Source organism: Aethina tumida, chromosome 1 (assembly GCF_024364675.1).
Source record: "Aethina tumida isolate Nest 87 chromosome 1, icAetTumi1.1, whole genome shotgun sequence".
Lineage (NCBI taxonomy): Eukaryota > Metazoa > Arthropoda > Insecta > Coleoptera > Nitidulidae > Aethina > Aethina tumida.
In genome coordinates, this window is record NC_065435.1 from 43,976,947 (window position 1) to 43,993,796 (window position 16,850).

Consider the following 16,850-nt stretch of genomic DNA (forward strand, 5'->3'; position numbering starts at 1 on the left):
GCCTCTGGAAACGACCGTAATATGCATGCAAATTACACAGACGGGCACACACAAAACGAAACTTATAATTTCACACCTTGTTCAAAAAAATAATTGCGCCGTTTATTCAGCAGGACGAACGTGAATCGGTTGCAAATCGGGCGCCATCTATCGACGCCCACGCTCAGCGGGCACGCCGAATTGTACGGGCGCATGCCCGACGACGAGTTCATCGCCATTCTGCTAGACCGAGGCGGACGGTGTTTACATTTTATGCGGCAGCCCGAAATGACCGACAAATACGATTCGAACGGTGATTATGCCGCGTACGGCGACAATTTCAAACGCAAGAGCAACGCCGCCGAGAAGATCGAGATCGAGGACGTCGACAACGAGGAGGCGAATCCGCAGAGCCAGAAATCCGGGGAGTATGTCAGGGAGCTGCTCGCCGAGAAAATATCGATTGACCAAAATAAGTTTCCCAATGCTACTAAACTCATCGACCAAGGTATTTAATTTTTGCACTTCCTTTATTTATGTTTGCCCCGTTTTTACGCTTTTTATTTGACCGGATATTAAATATTTATGATCGTTGGCGGTGCGTCTGTTTTATGTGTTTATATTTATTTGGTGCGCAACTTAATTATTTAACGTTAAATGATGTTTAATAATTAATGTTTTAATTTTGGTGCTTCTGATATTTATGTGTATTTACGTTGGTTTGATTAAAAATAAAATAATTCGTATAGGCAAATATCCAATTAGAATTAAATTGAATTTGTCACAACTTATCCTTTTAAATTTGCGTACGGGTACTTCACAGAAGCAAATTTTGTTAATAATTTACTGTTTTCGACATATTATTAGAACTATTGACACCTGTTTAAAAATAAAATAAATTACTTCGACAACTGCACTAGACAGTACTACTTAAATACATATAAAATAGAAATAGAATTTATATATAATAGGTGCAACATGTTTGGTTCATATTTATAAATTTTTATAATGAATTAGTCATTGGGTCATTATAAAAATATACATTTATGTTGTGTAAATTAAAAATAATAATAGTTTATATTAAAACATGCTCAAAATCAATATTCCTTTTATGTTGGTTCCCATATTTATGTGTTTATAACCTTACATTTAATTTCACATCAAATACAGTGTCGCCTCCTCAAAAGCGGAGCCTTTCAATTGTAAAACCAAAATCGAAACCTACAAAAATCATAATAGCAATTTTTTATGGGAAGTCTAACTATACCACTGGATTAATATGCATAATCATAATTAATTGGAAAAATTAAAAATCATATTCTTTTTAAGAATTTATCAACTGTCAAATCTTATTTTTCAAGAATATTGGAATATTATATTAATACTATACTTAAGAGTAAGTTGGTATATACCCATTTAAGAGTATTAGTATAAGTGTTAATAATAGTATAATTAGTATAATATTCCAATAATCCTTAAAAATTATAATTATGTTATTTTGACAGTTTATTCAACAGAATAAATGCATATTTTTTATGAAAGTTGGTATATACCCATTGCAGAGGGTGTTTAATTCAGTGGTATAGTTATATTTCTCACACAAAAATTGATAGTATGACTTCTTGACTTCTTTCATGCCTAGAAAATTACTCTGTAGGCTTAGGAATGTTATACTTATAATACTATATTTATACTAACTCTTTTAAGTATACTATTAATAATTAATATTAATATAATGTTCCAATATTCATGAAAAATAAGAAAATTTGTGCTATTTTGACAGATTATTCGAGAGACTACTTGATTAAAAAATTAATTCATAAAAAATATGATTTTAATACTTTTAAGTATAGTATTAGAAATTAATATTAATATAATATTCCAATATTTTTGAAAAGTAAGATAATTTATGCTGTTTTGACAGTCAGACTAGTAATTAAAAAATTGATTCACAAAAAATATTATTTTTAATTTTCCTCAGAATTATAATTATGGATAGCTTTTATGGAAGCTGCTTTATACCCATGTCAAGGGGTGCTTAATCCAGTAGTGTAGTTAAATTTTATACAGAAATATTGCCAGTATGATTTCTTCAATTATTATGCCTAAGACATTACTCTATAGGTTTTGGAATATTATTCTAATTATACTTTATACTTATACAAATACTTTTACGTATAGTATTAATAATTAATATTTTACCTATTATAATAATACTCTTAAGTATAGTATTAACAGTTAATATTAATGTAACATTCTAATATTCTTGAAAAAATAATATATTTTGTCAATTTATGCGTCAGACTACTGATAAAAAATACATTCACAAAAAATTATAATTTATATTTATTATTATACTATATTTATACTAATACTTTTAAGAATAGTATTAATAATTAATATTAATATAATGTTACAATATTCTTAGAAAATAAGATAAATTGGGCTATTTTACCAGTTTAATCGACACACTACTGAATAAAAAATAAATCATAAAAAACTTATTTTTAATTTTTTCCACAATTATGAATGTGCATATTGTTATACCCATTGGGGGGGGGGGTGTGCTTAATCCAGATGCAGTTAAATTTTCTACAAAAAAATTGCTAATATGATTTCTTCAATTATAATGTTTAAAAAATTGTCCTAGAAGTTTTGGTTTTGAACCAAAATAAATGATATTCTGTTTACAAGTACATATTTTCTTGCTTTACAATTGAAAAAAAAAACGTTTGTCAAAATCGGACAAATGATACAAATTTTATGGAGGTGCCCCTCTTTCAAATGGGCCACACTGTACATAAAATATTTTTCAAAATCTCAAAACCTATAAGAAATAGACTTAGCTACGTACGACCAACCATAACAGATGTTAATGTAATAATCATTACTGCTTTCAGTGTATTATTAGAAGTGTCGGTACTCGTTTAAAAATAAAATAAATTGCGGCGACGAAAGCCCCAAGCGGTGTTACTTAAATACATACATATTGAATACAAATATTTGTTGAAATGTTTATTTCAAATGTAATAAAAATGGTCTAAACTACGTCCAGTATGAAAAAAATATATATATATTCATTTTAAGTTTATAAATTTTTGTAACTGCTTGGACACTGGATCAATATAACAATAAAAGATCCTCCCCCTGGTAACTTTTGAATGTAACAAGATGTCGACTTCGAATAAAAACCTAGTGAAATGTTGTCAATCTAACTGAATTTTGCCATAAAATTACATGTGCCAAATTGCCCAGTACCAAATGGGCACTCAACTATTCTTTTATGGAAAGGGTGGCCTTGTGATACCTTATTTGAAGGCTATTTTTATTCTCTATGTTACTGGCTAAAATCGAATATACCATATATTTACAGATTTATGAGCAATTCATTTAATGTGTTGGATATACTCCCAAAAAAACTATTCAGAGTTTATTATTAAAAAATTCGATATTCTTGCACAGAAATAAATTTAATATTTCCAATTGGACTTATTATGTCGTTTTCACATTCATAAATAATTTCGATCCATTTATAAAAGCGGGTGTAAATGATTATACCGATTTCGATATAATATTAGAACGTCAGTACTTGTTCAAAAGTAAAACAAATTACTGCGACGACTGCAGCAATGAGTGTTACTTGATTATTTATTAAACACGAATATTTATGACAAAATAAATGATAAAGTTTCCTGAAAATATATCAAAAGTTTGTATGATGAATTGATCAATCAACACAATATTGGAAATCTTTTGTAAAGCAAAATAACTTTAATTTCATCCGTTGTATATATTTTTAATCATTTACTGTACAACTTATGCCTGTTTATTACTACATTGCCAATTTCTTTACAATTTTTAATTATTATATTTTTCGACTTTTTAAAATTACCAATTTATAAACAAAATTCGTTTACAAACATGTACAAGTTACATATACTAAAATAACCTAACTTAAAAATAAATATGTTAGCCGTACTGGCGAAGAATTGGTTCTTGTAAAGGCGGGAACAGACTGGGCAAACATTGTTGAACAACAATCAATCAACTTTTGACGAACTTACTAACACCAAGCGTTGTAAATTGGCAAACAAACAAAATGCAATAGTCTAGACATACTGGGAGTGCTCTTACCGTAGTTGGTTGTATGCCAAACATAAAACACTAGTAGTAAGTAATAAATTAAATATATGGAATTGGAATTTTATTTTTATACAAGTTTTCGAAATCACTAAGCAGTGTTACTTAAATATTTCTTAAATACAAATAATAAAATAGTATTATGGAAATTGATATACAATTTATACGAAATATTTCTTTCATATGTATACATTTTTATAATGAATTGGGCATTGGGCCAATGTAATAAAAATTTTTTGTTTTGCAATAAAATAAATATAAAATAACAACGTACTTAACATGATAAGAAATTTAATATTAATGTTTTAATTCTCACATTATAAAAACTTAAAATATACACAGTCAAAGTGTCTGACAGAAAAATCGAATTAAATTAAATTAAAAAAATAATTTAATTTATAAATTATAAAATAACGTAACTAATATAAAAGAAGACACTTTCTAGTTACTTAAAAGATATAATTTAGTAGATTTTGTGTTATTGATCCAATATTCATCAAATTTTTATAAAATTACTTTTATTATTATGAAAAGGCACCATCTAAGTGACAAACAAAAATTAAGAACAATTGGGATGGTAGAGTGTGGATCATTACAACGTGAAGTGGCTCGTCAAATGGACACATCTGTGAGTGTTATAAGCAGATTGTAGAGACGTTACAATAAGTATAATGACGTAAAAGAAAGACATTCAACCGCAGCAGAATAACTATCCCGGTACAAGTCGGCTTTTTGCTTTTGCAAGCTCGGAGACACCCGGAAATAACAACTTCCGAGCTAAGACAAAAACCGTGTCCAAGAGCAAGGTCTATTTCAGAGTGTTGAACTCCGATTGCTCCCTGGAAATCGCACTGCTCGTTTAGCTTGGACACATGAACATCTTAATTGGAGTCCTGATGATTGGAGCCATATTCTCTTTTCTGATAAGTCAAAATTTTGCTAAATTCTGAAAGGATACGTATCTGGAATGAACCTGGAAATCAACCACGTCTACAACATACTCGTGAAGTGGCGAATTTTGAAAGAAGTTGACTGATGTTTTGGGGAGGAATTAATAATGGTGAATAAACCGAACTCTTTTTAAGGGAAACCACTTTGAATGCAGTTCGATATCGCGACAACTTAGTTTTACCCATTGTATTACCTTATTTAACCAATATAATCCCACGTTCAGCAAACTCCTCAAACCTTAATCCAATAGAAACAGTATGGGATGTTATGAAAAGAAGACTTTTAACTCAAAACCATTATTGAGACCTGTTTTTTGCTTTTTCTGTTACTGTGGTGTCTGGTTAGTCTAATTTTACTCTGTACACATTTTTTTAATTTTTCAATCAACAAAATTATGACAAACATTTTACTTTCTGGTCTTCCATTGCTATCTGTGAATATAAATTTTTGTCAAAAAAAACAATCAAATCTTATCATCAACTGAAATTATAGTCAATTTAGAGAAAATAATACTTGAAGATAATTTGTTCAAAGATGCAAGAAAAACCTGTTTTCTACTAAAAATATAGTCTAATTTTGACTTGCTTAGGCTGACATTCACTAGATAAAAAAAATACTGTGAAAGTTACAGCTTTTAATATTAATATTAAGAGGTGCCGCATCGTAAATTTTAATTTCCCGTTTAAATAACACGAAAACGGCGTTCTCTTGGATTTTGAAATTTTTTAACTCTCGTTAGGGATAATATTTCAAATTGATTTAAAATTTTGACATTTTTCTCATTTTCTGACGCAACCATCAACTTTATGGGAGAATTTTATTTGACATTTTTTGTAGAGAATTCAATTTCCTATAATTTATCTCTGAAAAAGTTTTTGGTATTTTTTACAGATCATAAGTTATCTGCAGAAAACTAAAACTTTTATTAAATAAATGTTATTTTACTGCTTAAAATTAAGCATTTTATTCAAATAAATAGATTTTTACAAAAAAAATTGATATAAAGTAGTATATATCGTTACACTAACGGACTTTTACTACAATTTTGGCAATATTTTTCTGTATTCACTTATAACTAGCAATAAGTGTTTCACGAAAAATGAAGAACAATTACAATACTTATTGCTAGTTTTAAGTGAATACAGAAAAAAATTATATCAATATATCAATTCTGCTTATGTTAAACATCCTATAGGAACAAAATTACACAAAAGATTTCTTATACCCACAATTTCCAATTTGTGTACAACATTCTATTCACATTTTTATTGTGAAAACTCTTTACAAATAGGAAAATCAGCCACTCAGAATTCAGTAAACATGTTTGGTGCATATTTATATATTCCTATAACGAACAGGGTAATTGTCAACACGAGTCTGAAAATCTCGTGCATCTCTCCATCTGACAATCAATGAAATGATCAAAGGTCCGTTTTCAGCCTCCGTAACGAACGATCAACAACCACCTAAGCTTTGTAATTTTAACAATTTCCCCGTAAGTCCTTGTCCGCATAAAGGATGAATAACACTTGAAAAGTCGACGTTTTTCCAGGTCGGCTTGTTCCGTTTCCGGCCGCGACCCGTTCTCCGCCCCCCACGCCGCCGACAAATCGTCCGGCGTCTGAACAAACGAATTTGCGACATTTGTAAGAGAAAACCGCCCGTCATTTAAATCCGGACAACGGCAACGATCATTGCCGGTGATTTTTCAGTTGCGATAATTCGAAGTCCCGCCGTCCATTTACCGACGTAACGGCCACGGTCGTAAATTCTTTCCTGCGCCGAGATCGTCCCGAAAATGTCGCCGCCGCATTGTGGGTGCACGCCCCCCCCCCCGCTTTATTGCCGCACATTCCGCGAGATGGACCGTTCACGATTGTCCGTTCGTACGTGATGCGGGGGAGGCTTAAAAATGATACACATTTGCGTTGCATGCAGCGAGCCGTGCTCGGTGGGGCTCGTTAAGTATTAGGAAGTACGTGTCGACGGCGAGAGTGGAATTATGGTCCGCTTACGGAATGGAGTGCCCCTAAATTGACCCGGCTGCTTATTAGTCGATGGCGTATGCATGCATCTACTGCGAAATAATTGAAGTGGGAAGTGGGAAGTAGTCGTAACTGAATTTCGGTTCCGGCAGGAGTTACGGGCAGGTGAAAATTCGCATATCCAATTATGTACTCGATCGCACTAACTGAATTTGATGATCTAAGATCCTACTTATTTCTTTATGTAGTTACTGATTTTACACAATTTTATCGTTATAACAAGTATAAATTGTACAAAAAATATCAATTTTACAGATAATTAAGCATAAAATAAAAACTAATAATAATTATAAATTTTTATTTGTATCCATACATATTTTCGCAGTATCACCTAAAGTTTCATTAAATACAAATAAACAAGTAATATTATGAAAATATATTCAAAATTATCTGTACTACTCGAATGGGATGCCATGTTGGTTTATTGATCAATTTAATTAATTTAATTTATTTAAAAAATTAAAAATTGAAAATTTTATTTTTTGATCAACTACTAAACTTCTAAATTCTAAAATTTATTATGTTTTTGTACATAACTTTTTAAACACATTTTTATATGAATCTTTAAATCATTCTTATTTAATTCTCTATACTCAACAATTTTTATCCCCGACCTGATCACGGAATACTCATTAGGGGTTATTTTTTTTTTGTTATAAATCATAACTGAAGCCAGTTAATTTACTTTTATATTATTAAAAAACTTCTCACTAAATTCTTTAATATATGAAAGGTTTTGAGCCATTATTAGCTCGATGTTTAATATTAATTATAAAATCCAGTAATTATAAATTGTATTTTTACATTTTATTTGTTCATCCTTACGGAATATTTGTTTATCTTTAGAGAATTTTGTAGAATATTCATTTATAATTAGTATTGTTTTAAATTTGAAAATTTTCAATTGTTTTTTACTATAAATCATAATTAAATTCAATTTATTATACATTTTATTTTTATAATTTATTTATATCATTGTCTCTGTTTAAAAACTTGGGAAAGATTCATAATTAGTACGCTTTTAATTTTCAAAAATTTGAAAATATTTTTTTTACTATAAATCATAATTAAATCTAATTTATTGTAATCGTAAATTTAATTTTTACAATTTATTTGTATCTTTAAAAAAGTTGTGGTATATTCATAATTAAATCGAATTTACTGTAATTATAAAATTTATTTTGACTATATATTTGTGTCTTTGTCTCCCTTTAAAAAACTTGTGGGATATTCATATTTTTATTCCCTTAATTTATAGAAATTTGGAAAAAATATTTTTTTAATATAAATCATAATTAAATCTAATTTACCGTAATTATAAATTTTATTTTTACAATTTATTTGTAAATTTGGAAAAATATTTCTTTTTTATATAAATCATAATTAAATCTAATTTACTGTAATTATAAATCTTATTTTTTCAATTTATTTGTATCTTTGTCTACCTTTAAAAAACTTGTGGAATATTCATAATTTTTATACTCTTAATTTTTTAAAAATTTGAAAAAAATATGTTTTTAATATAAATTATAATTAAATCTAATTTACTGTAATTAGAAATTTTATTTTTACAATTTATTTGTACCTTTGTCTCTCTTGTAGGATATTTATAATTAGTTTTCCTTTAATTTTTAACAATTTGGAAAAATATTTAGTTTTTTCTATAAATCATAATTAAATCGAATTTACTGCAATTATAAAATTTATTTTTACTATATATTCGTGTCTTTTTCTTCTTTTAAACAACTTGTTGGATATTCATAATTTTTGTTATTTTAATTTTTAAAAATTTGGAAAATTTTTTTTACTATAAATCATAATCAAATCCAATTTATTGTAATTGTAAACTATATTTTTACAGTTTATTTGTATCTTTGTCTCGCTTTAAAAAACATGTGGGATATTCATAGTTAAATCCGGTTTACTGTAATTGTAAATTTTATTTTTACAATTTTATTTACTATAAGATAATTCATAAATAAATCAAATTTATGTATTCAATACTTTTTTATTATTCAAAAAATAGTTTCACTCTAAAATAATAAATATTTCTTTTTCGGGCTTATCACGTTAATTAGTTTACTAATGAATTAACTCGTAGATTCAACAGATGTTCACATTTTCAATTTAAATGTTTGTGAAAATACATTCCATTAAAAATAAGATAGTAATTAATGGTAAACAAGATTTATTAGTAATGAAATTTGAAACTAAAAACAAATTGAGTTGAGAATAAGTGATATTAAAAAATAATCTGAAAAAATACGAGATAAACATATTTTTAATAATATTATTAACAAAAAATTGAAAAATCTCATATTTTAATGATGATTTATCGAAATTTTTTGAAACATTACATGGGTGTTTTTCCCTTAACAAAGAAAGGTTTTGTTATAAAAATTGTAGAAATTAAAAAATAAATATTTCACACTATTTATAGTGTCTACTGCGGAAACCGACTTAAAATAAACGCTGGGAATAGTAAAGCCAGCTGAGAAAGTGTTAAAACAAACCCCATTAAACTTTACTATTAATAGACATACTAAGACTAAATATTAGTTATTTTTAACTTACAGTATGTTAATTACTCTTTAAAGATTGCTGGAAAAAGCGATAAGAAAGTACTTGAACCTAAAAAGTGAATAAAACATCAGAGTATTCCAACCTTTGAATATTTAAGAATGATATTTTTAATTTTCAGTATCTCTTACTTATAAACAATAATATATTTGATATATATTAGTGAACAAATATTCCAAGTTATTACAAAACCAAAATGAAGACATGCGAATAAAAAAAATACATTTTTGAGGTTTGTTAATGTGGAGGCAACTGAACCACATTCACGTCATAATCGCCCCACATTAGGGCAATAATCGTCCATGTAATTTCGCCGTCCGATCCCAATTAGGATAAAGAATAGGATAGACGGTTTGAAGAGACCGCCACTCGGCCTCCAGGTCAAGGCCCGCCATTGCGAATTAATTGCGCGAAATTAATGGAACCCGGGCAATTTGTTCCTCCACAGTTCCGCAGACCAAATTTTATATCCTGCCGTTTTGTGCGCTTCCTTATTGTGCATCGTCCCGGATGGACTTTAAAGATCGCGGGAACGGGGAATAAGGAAATCGAACCACCTCGTGGGACAAACCAAACAGGAAAGGTATGTGACGTTGAGGTGTCTGAGAGATCTCATATGAGGTATAGTGTGCCTCAGAGATATCTCTATGTCCGCCTTTTAGACGTCTCTGAGATGTCTCATTGAACGTTATAACTTTTTGATTTAATGTGAACTGTTAAAATAATATTAATTTACTATTACTGTTTTATACAGTATTATAAAAAACTACTATATTCTTATTCTATAAAATGTGACATATACTGCATGACAAAAAAATAGACCGAGATATAATTGATCTATTCCAAATTTTTTTTAGAAAACATGAATTGTCAGCTCTTTGATTAAGACACTCATTGACGCGTCGTGGCATTGATGTAATAAGATTATTGATATTTTCTTGCGGTATCTCATCCCACTGAATCTGACGTCTTAGTTCATTAAGAGGCCGTGGAGGCGCTGTAAATTCATTAAGCGTGTCCCATCATATCCCACATATGTTCGATTAGGGAAAGGTCTGAAGATCTGGGTGGCCAAGGCAGTAAATTCACATGGGAGGCTTCTAGGGACTTTCATGTATTCCTGACAATATGTAGACTTGTATTATCTTACATTATCAATCATTTCTTCTTCGTATTCTAGGCATGTTAAACATGTAGTATAAATTACTAAATAAAACAATTTCTGGGTGTTTTTTTTAAAGTTAGTATATATTTTTTTTGAAATGGGCTGGACATAAATATGGCTCACATTTTAAAAGGTTACTATAATAATGACCACCATTATACATTGTAAATTCAGTGTGTTGTGAATTCCAACTTTGATATTGAGTTTTCCTATTTATATTATTATTTAGCTGAAATTTTGTAGCGACAAATAATTTTGTCTACTATGCTGTTTTTCATTTTATTTATGTAATAATTAGGAAATCTCGACATTTCTTAACACTTTTGCTTAAGAACTGTTAAGAGTAATGAAATATTTGTTAACAAATAAGTTAGAATCAATAAAGTACTTGTTTATTTTCGTTGAAATTTGTGCCTAAATTTTAATTGAAAAAAATGAAATATGAAATAAATACGGAATAATAATGTTTTTTTAACAATCAGTTATCCAGTTGTTGAACAACTATACTAACATATTATGCTTTAAAGTGTTCATTTGTCTTTCCTCTGTAATTTAAGAAATAAATTCCCATAAAATTACCATTTTCACAGACTGATATGTGACTCCGTATACTGCAATTTGCATAAATATTCACTTTTTCGCTGATATTTCAAAAATACGGGCAAACCCTAAAAAACCATTGCCATTTTCCAATTTCAGGGGAGAATATTATCCCATTTAATTCCCTCAAAATCTGTAAACAAGCGTAGTTATTAACCAACCAACTAGTGGTCAATCGGTCAGTAAAAAAATGACGAAACGAACAACAATCCGAGTTACTAATTGAACCAACTACTCTAATAAACAAATGGGCATTAGATTAAATAACGGAAATGGGATTTGAAATCGGTTTTTTGTCACCATTAATATCCAAAGTACGTGCCATAAAATCAGTTCGGCCGGCCGTTCCATTTACGACCGGATCCATCCGCAGCCGCTTGATATAAAACCCCGGAGCCACTAAATTCCGGTGTTGTTCTCGTGGCGTTTTAATAAATTCGTCACCGGGCACTCAAATGCAGCCGCACACCCGGACCGGCGATAAATAGAAATTTAATGGGCACTGCACACCGAATTAATTCGCGCACGTCGTATATATTTATGCGGGAGCAATTCCGGAACTCGTAAATATGCATTATAATTTTGCACGTCCCCGGTTTTTGGGCCAGCGGCCGTCCGTAGCCGAAGAGTTGGGCCGCCTAATTCGGATTCACGTTTTAGTATCGCCTAATAATTAATTTGGTCGCTGGTCGATGGCGCCGAGATTGGCGCATCGTTTCATTAACGTGCACATTAAACGGGTGCGGGGTTTATTTCCATTGTTCGGGTTTTTATAATTTTGCGGTGGGCCAACTAAAATCAAAGGGAAATAGCAGGATAAAATTAGATTGACCAGTTGCATAGTAGACGCAGAAAAACAGAAAAGGAAACAAATATTAAAAGTACTGACATCCAATTCAAGTAGTACAAATCATATTTTTAATATATTTAAGTTGTTAATATTATTCATGTTGATTCCTTTTATTTTTTTTTACTTTTTGATACAATAGTCTCAGGTTTGAAAGATGGGTGTACCAAATTCTTCTACTTTCTTTATTATTTAGTTTGATACCTCAAATTCGAAGCTGATTCTAGAAAAGTTCATTTCCACATTACATTTTTTGTCTTAAAAACTGATAAGTGTTTAATGATGTTAATGATTTTTTATTACATTTTAGAAATCTCCAAAACTCAACAACTAGGAAAACCCCAACCAAAAGACCAGAAGTATGTGGACATCTACAGGGAAAAGCCGATAAAAGTAACTGTCAAAGTTCTAGTACCAGTGAGGGAACATCCAAAGGTGAGTGAATATCATCAATGTTAATTAATAACTCAAACAAATCGTTTTTATATATTTTTGTGCATTTTTCCCCAGTTCAACTTTGTGGGAAAATTGTTGGGACCAAAGGGCAACTCTATGAAACGCCTCCAGGAGGAGACCATGTGCAAAATGGCCGTGCTAGGCCGCGGCTCCATGAAGGACCGCCAGAAGGAGGAAGAGCTGCGCAACTCCCTGGACCCCAAGTACGGCCACCTTTCCGACGACCTGCACGTCGAAATCTCCGCACTGGGTCCGCCAGCCGAGGCCCACGCTAGGGTCGCATTCGCCCTGGCCGAAGTGCGAAAATATCTGATTCCGGACAACAACGACAACATCAGGCAGGAGCAGATGCGTGAGATGGAGATCATCACGTCGTCGGAGCCTCCACCGGCCGTTCCCGAGGAGAGGATCTCGTCAAGGAGACTCGCCAACTCAGCATCGATTCTCAGATGTACGTCTAACACTTGTTGTACGAATGGCCAATGAATGGGACGTGTTTTACAGCAGCTCCAGTGGCCAGACCGCCGCTGACCATGCGCACGGCCACCCGCACGCCAGTGTCGACACCTCGTGTGATGCCGGCGAAAACGAAGATCATGTCAATCCTGGACAGGGCCCGCATCGCGATGGAGGAGAGCTACGGCTACGACGACGAACCGTACGATCCGGCACCCGCGTCCTACGACCCGGCTCCGCCTTACGGCTCGACGCTCGGCGGCGGCAGCAGCAGCGGCACCAACCATTCGCGCTCCTACTCGTCCTATCACCACCACCACGAGCCGGACTACGAGCCCACCGACTACTACAGGGAGAGCGCCTCCTCCTACGGTGAGTATAGTGAGGAATATGGGTGGCAAACCGGTTGGAGTTGTTGGCGGCTGGTTGAGGTGAACTAAATGAAACGTAAAGTCGCGTTAAATTATTTTAAAAGATAAACCATAAACCGGTATTTAATATAACCGTGTTTACTCAGGCTGGATAATTGCTAGGTCTAGGGTAGACCCAAGCAATTACCACGCCCTTTTGATTCTTCCTTAAAACTGAAACAGAACTACCGCAAAACCGTGTAATAAACATTCCGCGTAAAATGAATAACTAACACCAAAAAACTCGTCTCTCTAAACCCCCTCTAAACGCTTAAAATAATATAAAAACAAAAATCAAAAACATACAGTAACCAACCCCCAAACACACGTTCCAATTACTGTTTGAATCTGGTCTTGTTAAATATTATATGTGCCTAACTCAAACTATGTGAAAATTGCCCACACAGAACCGTCCTCGCACCGCTGGAAGTATAAAACTGCCACGTCGTCGTCGAGCGCTCGCCACAGCGAGAGCTCTCGCTATCGCACGTCGCCGTACAGTAGGCCGTCGAAATAAATCCCGCTCCCAACCTCTACGTCAAACCCCAGTTGGGCGGAGCGAAACCGCGAAGCTGCTACCCCTTCCCCCCTGTCGCCCTGTCGTTAACGCGCATGCTCGGTGCGATGTAACGTCCGATAGCTCCATCTCGCTATCGTAAACGGAAATTCGAATTGCAATACTAGAATAGGGTTAAGTAAAAAAATGTATTTGTATGCCTTTCTTTGCCCGTACACGGGACCAAAGCACACGAGCCCTAGAAACGTCTTAGATTAAAGTTTGCTCCAATCTGAGTAACACGTAAGCCTAAGCTTGTTGTGAACAGGTTTATCAGATCGATGTTATTTAAATTTACTTGATAAACCTTAATCATTTTACTCCCCCCCTTACGTACCGAGCAGTGTGTACACAGTTTAGTCCCGTATATTTATGTTGTTAAGTTCGTTGTTTTTGTTTTGTTTCACTTTTTCGTTATAATTTTTGTTGTCATTGACTAATTGGGATTTTAGGAGACTTGCATCAGAAAAGGCGTAACATTGATGTATTTCCCGGGGTTCCCGCTAAGAGAATTGGGCTTGTCAAGCCGAGGAGGCAGATTTCTAATGTGGACTACAGTTTGGGCAGAGTCTACATAAAATTCCCTAACAATTAAACGTTTTAACTCTTAAACATAACCACCAGTTAACAAGTAAAATGCGTCATCAGATTAAATAATTCATTTTGTGATGGCTAGCGAATTTAAAACTGACTCCCCCCCCATAAATATTAAAAAACACCGGGCGGGACATTTAAAAGAAAAACGTTAAAACTGCTTCGTGTATTATATAAATAATATTAAATTGTGATCCCTGCAATACTTCTAATTGCCTTATAAACAAATATTTAATAATAAAACAACCACATGTGCCAGTCTATCCTATAATCTAATTTGTAACATTTAATTTATTTTTCAATAACTGATATTAAAAATGTTATTGTTATGTTTTCCGTTGTAAAAAAAAGTTCGATTTGTTCCTAAATATTAATATTTAATTATTTTTTAAAAAGTTCGTACTGTGTTTTAAACGTTAAATGTAATAACATTTGTAACGAGTTATTCTATAAGAAACCGCGTAATATCACCATAAAACCTATTAGTAAACGAGACCTTGCTTACAGAATAGCTCTAGGATTTCTAATTGTGTCTCTAACATTATTAGTAAACTATAATATGTGTTTGCTGAATTTAAATAAACGTTTAAACTAAGACTATAATCAATTCATTTCCATAGTTTAAAAATATTTTTTAAACCTTTAGTGAAAGAAAACCTGTGATGAGGTAATGTATTGTCCTTAAAACTTAAAACCGTTTAAAATAATAATAAATAACCCGTTTTATTTTAATTTTTAAACCATAGTGCATGTCTTAAAATTGTGCCCATATGCGTCGAACAACTTAAGCTAATCTTAATTTAAATAAAATTTTTATTTCCCATTATTTATTTTAAGTCGTATTTAATTTAGGCGGTTTTATTAAATCATTTTGTTTTATCGTTGTTGATAAACATGTTTTATTGTGATTGCTAGTGTATATTCTTGTTGTCTTGTCAGTGTTACGTATTTTCAATGACGAAACATGACAAGATTTTTTACTATAGTAGATTTTAATTGATTATTGCTTTATTTGACTTAAATTTTAGTTTTTTTTTTTGTATTGAATAGATATATCTAATTGAATTTTTTACTTTTGCAGGGTAAACATCCTTGGATTTCTGTGGATTATATCTTTTTAGCTGTGATATTTTTCTTTTATCATTATCTGTGATATTATTTATTTAAATAAATGAATATGATGTAACAACGTATTTAATTTTATTACCTTCGTGTATTTTGTCAATCAAATACTCGTATCAAAAATACATATAATTAAGTTTGAGAATTTAATATATTACAGTATATACCATATATCTGTTGAAGTGGATAATTTGAATTTACTAGATTAAATAAATTAAATTTTCAACAACAAGTAGCCCAAATGTGTAATGTCTCACAAAAGTGTAGTAAATGAGCTTAGAATCGATCGGTAATACCAATATACGACATGGTGATGGTCGACCAGAAGGCAAGACTGTTTTCTGATTATTTCTTCTGGACGAAATAGCACAGAAGACGTTTTCGATACCCTCTGTTAGAAAGGGAGCATGGAGTTGTCTGTGGACTACAATGCTCAACCTCACCATGAGTTGGAAAATCATGACATTACTCGGAAGCAGTGCTCCCCGCATTCACCAGACTGCAATCCAATTGAACATATACTAAACCATCTTCAATGACAAATACATCCACGAAAACATCAACTTCAAAATTTGAACGAGCTTTTACTAATGCTCTCAGAGAAGAAGGACCAGCTATGGTTCAAGAATTTATTCGTCGACTAATTTTGGGTATGGAAGCTGTTCGTGAAGCAAAAGGGAACAGACTGGATTGGAAAATTGTGACGGTTATTATCGTTCTTTTTAAATTTTAATTAATTTTGTTTTATTAATTTTCAAATGATTTAGGTGATATTAGTTTTATTATTGGTTTAAAATTTATATGGTTGATGTAATTTTGTTTAATATATGCAGGAGATTACCTTGTTTATTACAACTTATTTTGATAATACATTTGTTGCCATATAACACCACTTGTATTCTGATTTTTTGAAATAATTCAAATTAATCACTTCAAAAGACGCACAGTA

The 16,850-nt window shown here is 31.7% G+C and overlaps 1 protein-coding gene across 4 annotated transcripts; it reads left to right on the forward strand.

Annotated features, from left to right (window-relative positions):
* The first annotated feature begins 206 nt into the window (after positions 1-206).
* LOC109604559 (KH domain-containing, RNA-binding, signal transduction-associated protein 2) lies at positions 207-15,968 on the forward strand. 4 transcript variants are annotated; one of them, XM_020021101.2, is made up of 5 exons: positions 207-487; positions 12,618-12,742; positions 12,818-13,214; positions 13,268-13,591; positions 15,861-15,968. In XM_020021101.2, the coding sequence occupies exons 1-5, from the start codon at positions 253-255 to the stop codon at positions 15,863-15,865; spliced, it is 1,086 nt and encodes a 361-aa protein (XP_019876660.1). In that variant the 5' UTR covers positions 207-252; the 3' UTR covers positions 15,866-15,968. The 4 variants fall into 4 exon arrangements, with proteins under 4 accessions (XP_019876660.1, XP_049826742.1, XP_049826743.1 ...); XM_049970785.1 differs by lacking the exon at positions 15,861-15,968 and adding an exon at positions 14,638-15,376; XM_049970786.1 differs by lacking the exon at positions 15,861-15,968 and adding an exon at positions 14,638-15,376 and having other exon boundaries at positions 13,271-13,591.
* Positions 15,969-16,850: the final 882 nt, after the last annotated feature.

Excerpts from the sequence above, each read along its gene's own strand:
- LOC109604559 (XM_049970785.1), top strand. The coding sequence starts at position 253 with ATGCGGCAGCCCGAAATGACCGACAAATACGATTCGAACGGTGATTAT. Across the intron at positions 13,215-13,267 it reads CTCAGCATCGATTCTCAGAT|CAGCTCCAGTGGCCAGACCG; the intron begins GTACGTCTAACA and ends CGTGTTTTACAG. Across the intron at positions 13,592-14,637 it reads GGAGAGCGCCTCCTCCTACG|GAGACTTGCATCAGAAAAGG; the intron begins GTGAGTATAGTG and ends TTGGGATTTTAG.